At 49.6% G+C, this 13,812-nt stretch overlaps 1 protein-coding gene across 8 annotated transcripts in view; it reads right to left on the bottom strand.

Annotated features, from left to right (window-relative positions):
• Positions 1–13,812, bottom strand: part of TK2 (thymidine kinase 2) — a 32,878-nt gene extending 19,066 nt beyond the window's left edge. Inside the window, exons 1-6 of one of the 8 annotated variants that reach the window (XM_030298769.1) lie at positions 13,655–13,812; positions 12,686–12,723; positions 9,269–9,343; positions 6,273–6,326; positions 3,795–3,884; positions 901–974 (exon numbers count right to left, since the gene is read on the bottom strand). In XM_030298769.1, coding sequence (XP_030154629.1) covers positions 901–974; positions 3,795–3,884; positions 6,273–6,326; positions 9,269–9,343; positions 12,686–12,723; positions 13,655–13,769 — 446 coding nt within the window. In that variant the 5' untranslated portion in view covers positions 13,770–13,812. The other 7 variants (XM_030298768.2, XM_030298767.2, XM_030298775.2 and 4 more) reach the window with 7 other exon arrangements.

Below are 13,812 nucleotides of genomic sequence, written 5' to 3'. Positions count from 1 at the left end.
CACATTATGAAGAAAGCCTAACAGCAGTAATTAAAAATAAGAAAGAAGTCCGACCCATCCAGACAGGGTGGTTGGGGAGAGATGGGAGAGGTGACAGGACAGTTGCAGAGGAGAGGGACGGGGGAGCCAGCATGTAGAGCCAGCACACAGGCCAAAGCCTGCAGCCCATCTCCCTAAGATCCCTAAAATCATCAGTAAACTGAGCACAGAAATCAGGAGGGTCCCAAGCCTCTGAGGCCTCAGCACTGTGGGCCACCAGAAGTCCCCTAACCATGTCTATATGACAGAGTCCACACCCATGAGGACAAAAGACGGTTTTGGGTGAAAGGGTAATAGCCTGACCACTCCATTGCCCTGGGTCTTCACTCTGCCCCATATCCTCCCACTCTGCCATGTGATCCACATGGGCCCTCCACAACTCTCAGACTGGGGTCAGCTGGCATGACCTGTTTTGGCCAATGGGGTGACAGCAAATCTGTAGCCAAGGACTGAAAAGTGCTCGTGCATTTCTGCTGGTGCCTCTGCTCTCCGCCATCACCATGAGAAGTGAATGTCCAGACTAGCTTGCTGGTCCCAGAAGGAGGATGAGAGGCACAAAGAGGAGAGATGAGTCACCCCAGTCACCCTGGCTGGAGCCGTCCTAGACCAGCCGACCCCCAGACATGACGGACAGCAGAGCCACCACCTGGCCAGCCACCCCAGATGACTGAGCAAAATCCACGCAGAAAGCTGTCTGCCACTGAGGCTTTGTGGTTGGTTGTTACACAGCAGGCCTATGGCAGTACATGCGAGAGACCGTACAGGAGGTACTCAATATCTGTCACGGGAGTAAACAAGTTCCAATTTCATTTCTAAAAAATTAAGGGTTTAATAATTTATCAACTGTGTAAACTACAGTACCTTCTATACAGGTTTTCTACAAAAACATATCTTGCGCTGTGAATCGACCGCTCCATCAATCGTACCGGTGATGTCTAAAAGAAAACAAAGTGATTCATTGACTCAGGTCAGGAGGGCTTGAAGGATGCTTGTTGCTCCCCCCGCCTACGGTCTGTGCTGAACACAAGAATAGAGAAGTTATGGGATGGTGAGGCAATCACCAGAGCAGAAATGTGGGTCTAACATGGGGCTCAGCTGTGCTCCGCACCCCCCGCCCCGCCCTCGCCACGCCCCGAAGCTCTCGGTGGCCGCTGCAGCAATGCAGGGACAGAGGGCTCATCAGCAGCAGCCTCTTTCATAGGAGAGGTGAGGCTCAAATGGATTATCAGTTTGGGGAAATGCTAGAAAAACCACCAAGTGCTGTCCAGCAGAGTGCTGTCCAGTGGAAAGTGTGTGAGGGCTTTCCCGAGAGGGCTGGAGTGTGTGTGACATGCTGGGGACTCTGCCCTCAGTGACTGAGGGCCTGGCTTTCCGGAACCCCACAAAGATGTGAGACCTTTGTGCCTCTGCACAGGGCTGGCTGGGGATCACTGCAGACCTTTGCAAACCGGGAAGGACTGTGCCCAAGTGGGCAAACACTGCCTCACTCAGCCTGGCCCACAGCACCCACGGGACCTGGACTAGCAAATCAGAGGCATATTCAAAGCCGTAACCCAGGAATTTCCTGGGTGTTTATGTCCATCCATCTTCCTTTCCATTTTTTTCCATCCTCTCCTCACTTATGACCCTCTGCTACCCATATGTTGCTAGCACCCCACTCATCCAACTCTCCTTCCGTTCCTCCTTCCTTGTCTGTCTTTCTTCCTCTCCCATGGCAGACTTCCTTAAACGGAGAAACACACATATGTCCCCTTATAGTCAGATATATTAGACACAATTTAGATTTGCGGTTGAGTGCCTGTTCAGGAAAAATAGGGTGAGTAAAGGGGGAAAAGTGCCAACCGCAGATGCTCTGACCTGTATCACTTAGGTATTTGGGGAGACAGAAACTCATACAGTTCTGCTCATATCTTTCCATCTTTAAAAGATACAGATTTGGGGGCGCCTGGGTGGCGCAGTCGGTTAAGCGTCCGACTTCAGCCAGGTCACGATCTCGCGGTCCGTGAGTTCGAGCCCCGCGTCGGGCTCTGGGCTGATGGCTCAGAGCCTGGAGCCTGTTTCCGATTCTGTGTCTCCCTCTCTCTCTGCCCCTCCCCCGTTCATGCTCTGTCTCTCTCTGTCCCAAAAATAAATAAAAAAACGTTGAAAAAAAAATTTAAAAAAATAAATAAATAAATAAAAAATAAAAGATACAGATTTGTGGAAGGATAGCTATAGTCACAACTGCCCAGCTCTGGATCAAACCACTCAGCTGAGTGGCTGTGTCAACATAACAGGCTATAGGGACCTCCCATCTCCTTCATGGACAGCATCCATGCTGGTCTTCCAGGTTGTGCTTACAATTTTGAACCACAGGTGCCGATCAGGCTCTCTTCAGTCAGCTCTCTTTTAAGAGACTCTGTCCCTATTCACATGCCAGCTAATAGAGGGGGTCTAAGCGGCATGTTTGTGCCCTGTGATCTGTGCCAACACCTGATTGGCCCACGGGTAGACACAGGGACCAAGCTGAGCCAATCAAATTCTTTCTCCCAAGAATTTGAACCAAGAGCCAAAGGTGAAGGTTAGATCAGTGGTTCTCAAGAGTGGCTAAAATGAACAAATCAGGAGACTATAGATGCTGGCGAGGATGTAGAGAAACGGGAACCATCTGGCACTGTTGGTGGGAAAGCAAACTGGTGCAGCCGCTCTGGAAAACAGTGTGGAAGTTCCTCAAAAAATTAAAAATAGATCTACTCTATGACCCAGCAATAGCACTGCTAGGAATTTACCCAAGGGATACAGGAGTGCTGATGCATAGGGGCACTTGTACCCCAATGTTTATAGCAGCACTTTCCACAATAGCCAAATTACGGAAAGAGCCTAAATATCCATCAACTGACGAATGGATAAAGAAGATGTGGTTTATACATACAATGGAACACTACTTGATAATGAGAAAGAATGAAATCTGGCCATTTGTAGCAACGTGGATGGAACTGGAGAGTGTTATGCTAAGTGAAATAAGTCAGGCTGAGAAAGACAGATACCATATGCTTTCACTCATATTGGATCCTAAGAAACTCAATAGAAGACCGGGGGGAGGGGAAGGGGGAAAAAAAGAAAAGTTACAGAGAGGGAAGGAGGCAAACCATAAGAGACTCTTAAATACTGAGAACAAACTGAGGGCTGATAGGGGGTGGGCGGGTGGCGGGGGAGGGGAAAGTGGATGATGGGCATTGAGGAGGGCACCTGTTGGGATGAGCACTGGGTGTTGTATGGAAACCAATTTGACAGTAAATTTCATACCAAAAAAAAAAACCATGCAAACAAACAAAGCATGCATTAAAATCACCTGGAGAGCTTGATAAAACACAGATTGCTGGGCCTCATCTCTAGAATTTCCGATTCAGCAGGTCTGAGATGGGGCCAGAAAATTTCTAACACGTTCCCAGATGTTCCTGCTGCTCCAGGTCTAGGCACACTTGGAGAAGAACTGAGTTAAATAATGTTGAGCCCAGAAGGAGTCAGGTTGTGAACACTCAGGCTCACAGGGACATCCCTACCAGCTTAGTGGCTAGCTGAGGCTGGTGGGGGAGGGCACTAGAGGCTGGAACTCAGAGAGCCAGGAACAGGAAGCCTTGGCCCCAAAGACAGAGAAGGCTGAGCAGTGCTGAAGGTCCAGCGAGGCTTCCTTGCAAGGTTCCCCTTCCTGGAAATCATATACCCACCACGGCAAGAACATTTTCAGAAGGCTAAAGCTGAGCATCTGAATGTACCTGGGGACGAGTGTGGTGGTCCAGCATCGTGAGCTGCACATATGTCTGCAGCGTGAAGCCCCATCGACAAGCATCACGGTACAGCAGACCCTGCAGAAGGGAGAACGCAGCACTTTACCCCCAAAACCTCGAGCTGTAGAACTCTGGTCTCTTCAGTCACTGATGGTCATCTCGTGAAACCCACATGGGGCTGTGATGGGGCCAGGGATGAAGCCAACATGGTTGCAGGGCCCTCAGGACAGTGTGGACAGACTAGAGAGATTATAGAACAACCAAGTAACAGCTGTAATAGGAGCCTATATAAAGTCGGAGGGAACAGTCATTCGGTGTTTACTGAGTCCCCTGCAGTCAGTTCTCTATCCAGCACTCAAAGTGAGCCCGTTAAACCTCACCCAGCTCTTGATGTTCCTCCACTCAGAACCTTCCAGGGGCTTCCCACTGAATTCAGAATGAAAACCAAACCCCTTACCAAAGCCCACAGGGCCCTAGAAAATCACTTCCATCTTCCCTTGTCTCCTACGACCCTTCCTCTGACTCAATGTGCTTCCAACCACACAAGCCTCCTGAGTGTTCCCCCTAAACACCCAAGCATGACCCCACCTCAGGGCCTTTGCATTTGCTATGACTTGTAACTGAACACTTTTGCTCCAGAAATCTGTACTGCTCACTCTCTATGTTTAAGTCCGTGCTCAAGTGTCCCCTTGGCAGAGATGCCTTCCCCAACTATCTTATCCAAAAGAACAGCCCCATGCCCATCATTCTTTGTTGCCAGTATATATAAAACAGTCCATGTTCCATTTTTCATTTGCTAATAATCTTAAATTCTGCTCGTTTCCACATTTTCCCTTTTTTTCTCTCTCTCTCGGTGCTAACTAATGAAATTCCAGTGCTCCGCATAGAAAACTGCAAACTCCTACCTGCAGATGAAAGAAAATCTCAGAAAGCTTAGGGGAAACACTCTCCATCTGAAGGCTGAACAAACATCTCCCTGCATCAGAAAGCCAATTCAGATAAAGTGATGAATTGACACTTCACAAAACTACCAATCTTGCCCTTCTGTCCAGAGCAGAAACGTGTCTAGAAATACCTAATTCTATCATATTCTGTATTATAAAACTGTCTTTGGAGATGCTCTTTGTCCTGAGGAGACTCAGACTCTTGAGACCGGGACTGTGTCCTGTACAATGTCACCTCTGAGCCCTAACATCTATGACCTAACTATCTTAGCTGGTTCCTAAAGAATATGAATGTTTCTGAGGCTTCTTTATTATGCCCAAAGAGAACGACTGGCATTCTATCTTCTCCCACATGCACAGAGGTGAAACTATTTTCACGTCTCTGGGATTCTTTATTCAAAGGCTCTGAGAACTTCTGCCTTATTTAATTAATACCCTTTTGCCTGCTTCAGGTATCTTCACAGCTCCCATCACCACCTACCAAATCACTACCGAATTGTCTTCTGCCTCCCCACACCAGAATATTAAGGCCAAGAGAGCAAGAGCTTTGAGATGTCACTGCTCCAGAGTCTAAACAGTGCCTGGCACATGGCAGGCATTCAATAAATACTGGTTGAATGAACGAATGAATGAGCACCTACTAGGTGCCTGACAGAGCGCTATGTTGTAGCAAACACAGTCAGCCATATTAGACATAGTCCCTGCTGCTAGTGCAACTCAGAGTCTAATGAACCACACAAGGAGATGTCACTTGTGTTGCCAGAAATGAGGAGCCAGCACAAGCTCCCCCTGCTCCACGGGTCAGAGCTACTAGCTCTGTCATTTACCAGAGGTATATGACCTTGGGCAACTTATTTCAGCTGCAGTTTCCTCACCTGAGAAGTGAAACTAATCATCCCTACAACACGGGGCAGGAGCCCAGAACCATCATCCCTTTCTTAAGCTCCCTCTTACCAGACTCAAACTCCACCCATCTCTTCCAAGCAGCCAGAGCAGAGCCTCCCTCATGGGGATGGAAGGAAGGAGCTCAGGCACACTGTAGCCCCTGCTTGCTAGGTCCACCCTTGGCAAAGCAAGAGGTAGCTACAGGGTGAGCCGAATTCAGCCCCTGGGCATCGCCAAGTGCAAACCCAAATCAGAGGTTTACCGAGCAACTCTGTTACTTAGAGACAGGTCCTAGGGGAGACCTAGGTTCTACTGGGTTCCTTCTAGAAGAGGATACGGGTAGAATGAGCCACAGGAAATGGGCACCCCTGGCAGCTGAGGCTGACCACCTGGGACAGTTTAGGATAGTTGACAGAAGGTCCCTGTGATCTGCAAATGCCCAGCCAGGCCTCAGAGCTCCTTGACCTCAGAACACCAATATGCTGCCATCTTCCAATTGCCCCTCCCTCTTTTCTTCCACCCCAGCTAAGAGATAGGAAAATGCCTGGGCAGGGAGGGGGCAAACTCAAACACTGGCACACCATCCGCAGCCACTTAAACCAAAGCTGGCAGTTCACGCAGAAGACAACACACCCACCAGAGGATTATGGCCACGGACATTTCTCCACTTGGGCACTGGCTCCTGTAACACCTGCAAGGAAAGAAAATATCAGAAGTCTACTGTTCCTCACGATTTGGGCACCCAGGGTAGACCAAAATAGTGGGGCAATCCTCTCTTTGAAGCCACAACTCTGTCTAGACATGGCTTTCTCACAGGACTTCCAAAAATGAGCTGAGAACTCTGTGCATCCCTGAATACACACATACCACCCTTCTGGGTGCCCTGGGAGCTGAGGGCAAGGAAGGTTCTCTCAATATCTCCTTCAAGTGTTCCATCCCAGCCCTTAACGTCCCCATGCCAGGCTGGGCAGACAGGGGATAGAAGCCAAGACAGAAGCTACTTGAGGCACTTCCGGCTGTGGTTTAAGGCCCAGCTTGCCAGCTTGGGGGCTCTCGTGTGACCTCAGCAATTTGCTCTGCCTCCATTTCCTCCTTTGAACTCTGCATTGGGCCCACTGACAGCTAAGAGTCACGTTTCATTAGTTTACTCCCTAAACTGTTCCAGAGCCTTTCTAGGGGTACAGGTATGTGCTGGAAAGGATTTAAATGGTACTCTCAGGGCCAAGAATTTGAGAGTACCCAGATCTATCTGGAGGCCTGAAAGTGCATGTAAGCAGGTTCTATAGGTCACAAAAGACCAAAGGAAAGCAATGCATGGAACCCATGAAGAGTAACGTCCTCTGACACTTTATACCTCTGTGCCTTTGCTCATGCTGTTCCTTCTGCCCAATATGCCCATCTCACCTCAGTTCACATCAACTTTCATGACATAGAAAATTCCTACATATCCTTCAAAATCCAGCTCAAATATCCTTTCCTCTGTGAATCACTGCCTGCCCCTCAGCCCTCCATTGCTGTCCTGAGTAGCATATGCTGCACCACTCAGGCCCACCAGAGGCTGGTCACAGGCAGCCTTGACCTGTGCTCAATCTATGGCACTGCCATCCAATACTTACTGAGGACTCACTGTGCCAGGTGCCATGCTAGGCAAGAACAAAAACCACCTCCGCCTCTGCTTTTACGGAACTTGAAACTTACTGGGAGAAGCAGACCTTAATCGGATCATCACAGAAATCACATATTTTCAAACTTCAAGAAGAGGTATAAAACAAAGATACAGAGGGGCCAGAAAAATCTACACCAAGGTGGGTAACCTAGCTGGGGAGGTCAAAGAGCACTGAGCTGATATCTGAAGGCTGAGTTCTTCCCAAAGCCACCAAAGCCCTTCTTCACGCTACACAAAAACCAAACAAGGGTGTGGCCCCTGGAGCCAGACAGCCTGGACTGGGACCTGGCTCTCTGCCACACACTAGCAGTGTGACCCTGGCCATTCATGTAGCCTCACTGAGCCTTGGTTTCCTCCTCTGCAAATGAGGTGATAATTGCACCGACCTCACTGGGACTACTCTTATGAGGATGAAATCAATTAGATAATATATTGAAGCCTCAACACAGGCATATAGTGCCTGGCATATAGTATTATCCTCATTAGATGTGAACTCCCATTGTTGTTATTTTTATTATTGTTGTCCATTGGCCCCAAGGTCTTACATAAGAACGTTAAGTGTTCCTAAAGTGCCATGTGGAGTTACACCACTCAGGTGTGTCAGGAGTCCCTAAGACCCCTGCCTCCCAAGGTTTGATGATTCACTACGAGGACTCACAGGACACAGAATATAGTGGTAATCACAGCTGAGATTTGTTACAGAGAAAGGGTACTAAACAAAATCAGCAAAGAAAAAGGGTGAACAAAGTCTACGAGGAAACCAGGCACAAGTGTCCAAAGGGCCTCTTCCAGGGGAGTCACCCAGGAAGCACTTAACTCCCCCAGTAGCAACCTGTGACAAGATGTGTGAGGTGGTGTTCCACCAGGGAAGCTGGCCCGAGCCTGGGAGTTCAGGGTTTTGGTCAGAGCGCAGGCATGTAGGCAGTCTCTGGCCGGCACATCCAAAAATTCCAGACTCCCAGAAAGAAAGCAGGTGTCCAGACTAAACCATATTGCTTGCACAGACAGTTTAGGCACAGAGAGCCACTTCTATCAGTTGGGAAATGGTGGAATTCTCCCAAAATTGAAGTTCCTACACGCCAGTCAAGGGCCAACCTCGCAAACAAGCCTCTCCGAGGACAGCAGTCTTGGGCTTGTGAACTCTTTCCTGCACAAGCAAGACAAGGGCTACAGAATGTTTATTCTTTTTACCAAACCATATATATGTTTAATAGAAGTAAAAAGCAAGAAGGGAAAGAAGGAAAGAAAAGACTCCAAAGGTATGAAAATTGTAGGATCTATAGTGACAAAAAAGAGCCATAAACAGAAAAAATTACACCGCAGGTAATTACACCGGATAGATTTTAATCTACGAGGAAGAAAAGTCAGGGTCTTAGTGTAGAGGCACTTCTTCAAGATCTGTAAGGTCATTTTGAGTGACTGGCTGTAAATGAACTAGAGATTATGTTAACTGGCTCCCCATGGCAATACTCTGTAGCGTGCACATGGATATCACAGATGTGACACCATAATATGTTCCCCACTCTCAACAGTCTGACTTCCTTCTCCACATGCAGACGCCTCTTAACCAGAAGGCAGGAAAGTCTATACCTGCACTGTCTGACACGGTGGCCAGGAGCCACTTAGAGCTATTACAAACTTCAAATGTGACTAGTCCAAATTGAGATACACTGTAACTATAAAATATGTTCCATATTCCAAAGACCTGGCATGAAAACCAGAACGTGAAATAATTCACTGATGATTTTTATATTGATTACATGTTGACATGACAACATTTAGATTATGTAAAATTAAATATTTGGGTTTGTTCGGGTTTTTTTTTTTTTTTTAGCAAAACCATTAGAATTTTACATTACATATGTGGCCTGCATTATATTTCTATTGGATACGGCTGTTATACACCCTCTGTAAGTCACTCCATCAAGCTTTTACAGGTTCTTTCAGAGCTGGTGCGGAGGCCGTACCTCAATCCCTGTTGTTTTGGAGAAGAACTCGAGGCATGTCGTCTTCCCACTTGCAATATTGCCCTCAACACAGATCTAACAAAAGACAAATACAGATTAGAACCGAAAGTCGAGCATCTAGGTGAGCATCAGGGAAGAATTTCTAGGGAATGGCCCACGTGAACAGCATAACTGGTTCAGTCCAAGAGTTCAATGTGCACACAGAATTCCCTCCACAGAAAATACCCAAGGTCCCACCATTAGTAGTAACAAACTGATTCCCAACCTTGGTGGTCAGCTCCAGGCCCACGATTGGTGGCCGCTGGTGGCCACTGGGCCACTGCCCTCCGAGACAGACCCTCCCTTACATTACTTCCTAGGCCATACATTGCTTGCCACTGGCCACCCTAGCTCTGCCCTTCCCTTGCTCAACCCCTCAGACCATCAGATTTTAGGCCTAAGGGTCCAGCCTCCTTAACAAGAGCCTAATGGCTTTGAGGTTGGGAAGCATGTATATGTTATCCAGAACTTTTTTTTTGTAAATTTAAAAAAAAATTTTTTTTTAACGTTTATATTCATTTTTGAGAGGCAGAGAGAGACAGAGTATGAGCAGAGAAGGGGCAGAGAGAGAGGGAGACACAGAATCTGAAGCAGGCTCCAGGCTCTGAGCTGTCGGCACAGAGCCCGACACGGGGCTCGAACTCACCAACTGTGAGATCATGACCTGAGCTGAAGTCAGACGCTCAACCGACTGAGCCACCCAGGCGCCCCTGTTATCTAGAACTTAACTCACTGCTTTACATGGAAGAACACACTCAGCTATGGACTGGAAAGTATTCAGACTGGAGAGAAGGTTGAGCACCTTGCAGTAGGCCAGGCCCAAAGATGGGCAACATACACAGTTACCACATTTCACCTTGCCAGAACCCAAGCAATGGGTCCTAACACTTTCACAGAAGTGAAAAATGAGGTTTGTAGAAGGGCATAAAGCAGAAAGGACAGCTGGAACCCACACTCTGCTGACACTAACTGCAGTGGGAGAGAGGGCTCACAGACAGCCATGAGGGCACAGTGACCTTTAAACTCAGGCCGGAGGCACCCAGAGAGACATGGCCCACGTATGTGACTTGCCCAAGGCACCAGGCCTGGCGGAGGGAAAAGACGGAATCACACCTAGGTCTGGCAGACCCCTTTTCACCACCCCAGGGAAGCCTCAGTCACACCCCACATAAAACGCGGGGTCACAGTGGGCCATCTCACCTTGTTCCCTCACTATAAATTCTGCCAGTCAGCTGTGACTATTTCCTCCTGCCCTGATCCTAATGGGTATCGAGGAAGGCTAGACAACGACACTTCTAACAGATGCCAGCTCTCTCCCGTAGAACTCAAAACACCGCAAAATGAACTCAACCGAGTGCACAAAAGGCATATCCCATCAGGGCAACTAATGGATGTGATGTTTTATTGCTGTTCTGTAAAGGAAACAAATTATTCTCTTCCCAGAAAATGAGAACAAGCTCAGCCTAGACACTGCTCTGCACAGACTGTTTCTTTCCTGTTCACTGCAGGAAACAGATTGCTTGGATGAGACCTTCCTCCAAAAGGGCGTGTTCCTATTCCGTGGTGGTGACTAACTTCACGGTTGCAGGTCAGCAAAGGTGAGGACTTGAAGCGTCCTGTCTGGTGGCTTGTCCCCTGCGCACCTCAGTTTGTCACCTCCCAATACCCACATATGGCTCTTCTTCCTGTTCCAGTCCTCAGGAAAGGCTGCACCATCCACCCAGACAACCCAACACCCTGGTGTCTTCTGTCCTCACCCAGTAACTCAGCAACTCCTCTGGACCCTGCTTCCTACTCATCTGCAGAACCTGGGCCTGTCTCCCTGGCCCCTACCCTATGTGGCTGGAGTGGCTTCCCCACTGGCCTCTCTGCCTTCCACTCTGGCCCGGCAGTGACCCTCAACTCCACCCATGGCCCACCACCATCTCTTCCTGAGAGGCAAAGTCTTTTAGTGGCTCCAGGTGTTGGGACCTGTCTCCACGCCCCCATGCCAGCTCTCAGGGGACCGGCCAAAGCTTTGGGCCTACGGGGTCTCTTCCTTCTATGACTCACACTTGCAGCTCCCTCTGCTCCAACACTCCAGCCTCCCCCTTTCCTTCATCTCCCAGGAGGCCTCAAGGCTCCGCAAGGCTCCCCTCAGTCACTGTCCTCTGGACGCTCTGCCCTCTACTCACAGCCCCCAGAATCACTGCTGTTCCAGATCCACCATGGCCCTATTTACTGCTGTCTCTCCCATCAGACCAGGGACTCACTAGTGACAGGGGCTGCTTGGTCCCCAGATCCACACAGGAACGGAGAAGATTTGAACGATGTAAACAATAGCCATGGGCCTAAATGCAGGCTCCATACCACTTCTAATGGACCTACTGTGTGCCTGAGGGCATGTTGAACCATACCCAGAAAGCAGCCAGGGTAACTCTGGCTCACATCAGTGCCTAGCTCGATAGTTAACAGCACAATAATGTATCAATTCTCATTCAGCTCAACATTCTACCCCCTTCTCTCTCATTTCAACACACTTTGGTAAATCTCAAGGCTCCCAATCACCAATCCTCTCCACGTGACTTTATTCCATCCTTGGCCTTCTCCATCATCCCGAATACCCAGGGCGCTTGCTCACCTTTTCTGCCCTCTGCAGATACCAGCCAAGGTATTCCTGCCACCATTCACCAAGCCACTTTCTCCTGAGCCACAGAAGCTACCGACTTCTGGCTCCCTCAAGAAACTGAGCCTCTGGATTGATGGTGACCACAATATCGTTCCTCACCCCAGCCAGCTAAAGTCTCCAACATCCCCATGAACATGTCCAGCTTGGCCCTCCTTTGACCTTCAACCTCACACCAGTCCCAGTCCCATGCCAGAGCTGGCATCTCAAAGTCACTACACTGACTGAACCCATGTCTGGGGACCCACATGGATTCTCTCTGGTACCCCCCCCCCCCATCTCAGCACTGGAGGACAGGGAGCAGCAGTCAGCAGATCTCCCCTCACAGCCAGGCTGCCGACCACTAACCCAGAGTGAAACCAATCTTTGCCAGACGGTGAGCATTTTTCAAACCCCTTTGTAATCATTCATCAAGCTGACAATCCAAATCTACCTAAAGGCTGTGAGTACATGTATGCTCCTACCTGCGTAGACTCTTGATATGGAACCTCGTAAGAGGTGGCCTCTGGGAAGGGGGTCTGAGGCCCAGGTTCAGTGAAGACAGACTTCCTCATCCCTGGAGATCCTCTTATATTTTTGTTTTTTACTATGTGCACATATTTCTTCACTCACCTCTTCTCTCTCCTCTCTCTCTCCCTGTGCATATACAATCCTCCCGCTCTCTCTCTGTATTTAATCCTACACTGAGGAGTGCACATAAAAGAGGGACTTACCACTGATTTTTTCTCTTTTTCATTTTCTCTATCTTTATCTATAAAAGAAAGGAAATCAATTTTTAAAGTCAGCTTTAAGTAATTCACTCTTCTTTGTCCTAGTTTTCAAAACCACCACAAAAAAGTCATGTTTACACTTACTCCCTGGCCTAAAAACGTTTTCCGATGACATCTGAGTCCCTCCGTGGGTGGATGGAGGCAGACCCACCACTGCCGTCTACCTACATGGACACTGTGCAGCTGCTGCCTGGATCCTGTTGGCACCTCCGGGCCCCAACTGTGCTCAGCTTTTTTCACGTACTATATCATACTTTCCATTTTCCATATATTTCATATTTATGGTCCTCACAGATGGGTCCAGTAAGTTCAAACAGAGTAGCCTCCAGTGGGACGCGACGGTTAAGAGTGGACAGCAGGCATGGGTTTCAGCCCAGGGCTGACACCTTGGCCCAACCACCACACAGGCGCCACCCAACAACCCAAGGCCAAAGAACGCTAGGATTTGGCTATAATGGTGACTCCCATTTCTGAAAGGGGAAGTCCCTAGTCCCAGGGGAAGCAAAAAAGGCTCAGAGCCTAAACCACCCACCACCCACCGGGAACTTGTTAACTGCAGCTGCCAGCCTCCGTCTTCCCCAAGGCCAAAAGAATCAGGACCAGGAGTGGGACGGGGACTGGGGCAGCGCGCACTCGCGGGGGTAGCGGATCCTTCTGCTCTCTATAGGGCTCCCCAGCTCCGAACAGAGAGGGGCCGGGGCCCCACGGCCCCACCCACTGGCGGCCACCCACTGGCGGCCGGCTGGGGTCCGGAGTAGCTGCCAACGATTGCCCTCGCCCCTCCACGCCCCCGCAGGAAATCCCGGAGGCTTGGAGTAGTTTCGGGTTCAGGCCAGAGGGCGGGGAGTGAGACGGGCAGCCGCTGAGACCCAAGGCGCGGGTCGCTAGACATGGAACCGAAAGACGCGTTACCCAGAGGCCAGGCCCGGCGCTGCGCCCCCCGCGTCCCGGAGCCCGAGGCGGGGCTCCCAGTCCCTCCGCGCCGCAGCGCCTGGGCGGCCCAGCACCGCAGCGACCGCAGCAGCATAGCCCGGCGGGCGGATCCGGCGGCCCCGTTTCCTTCCTGCGCC

Source organism: Lynx canadensis, chromosome E2 (genome assembly GCF_007474595.2).
Source record: "Lynx canadensis isolate LIC74 chromosome E2, mLynCan4.pri.v2, whole genome shotgun sequence".
NCBI lineage: Eukaryota > Metazoa > Chordata > Mammalia > Carnivora > Felidae > Lynx > Lynx canadensis.
This window is presented reverse-complemented; position numbering and strand designations above follow the sequence as displayed.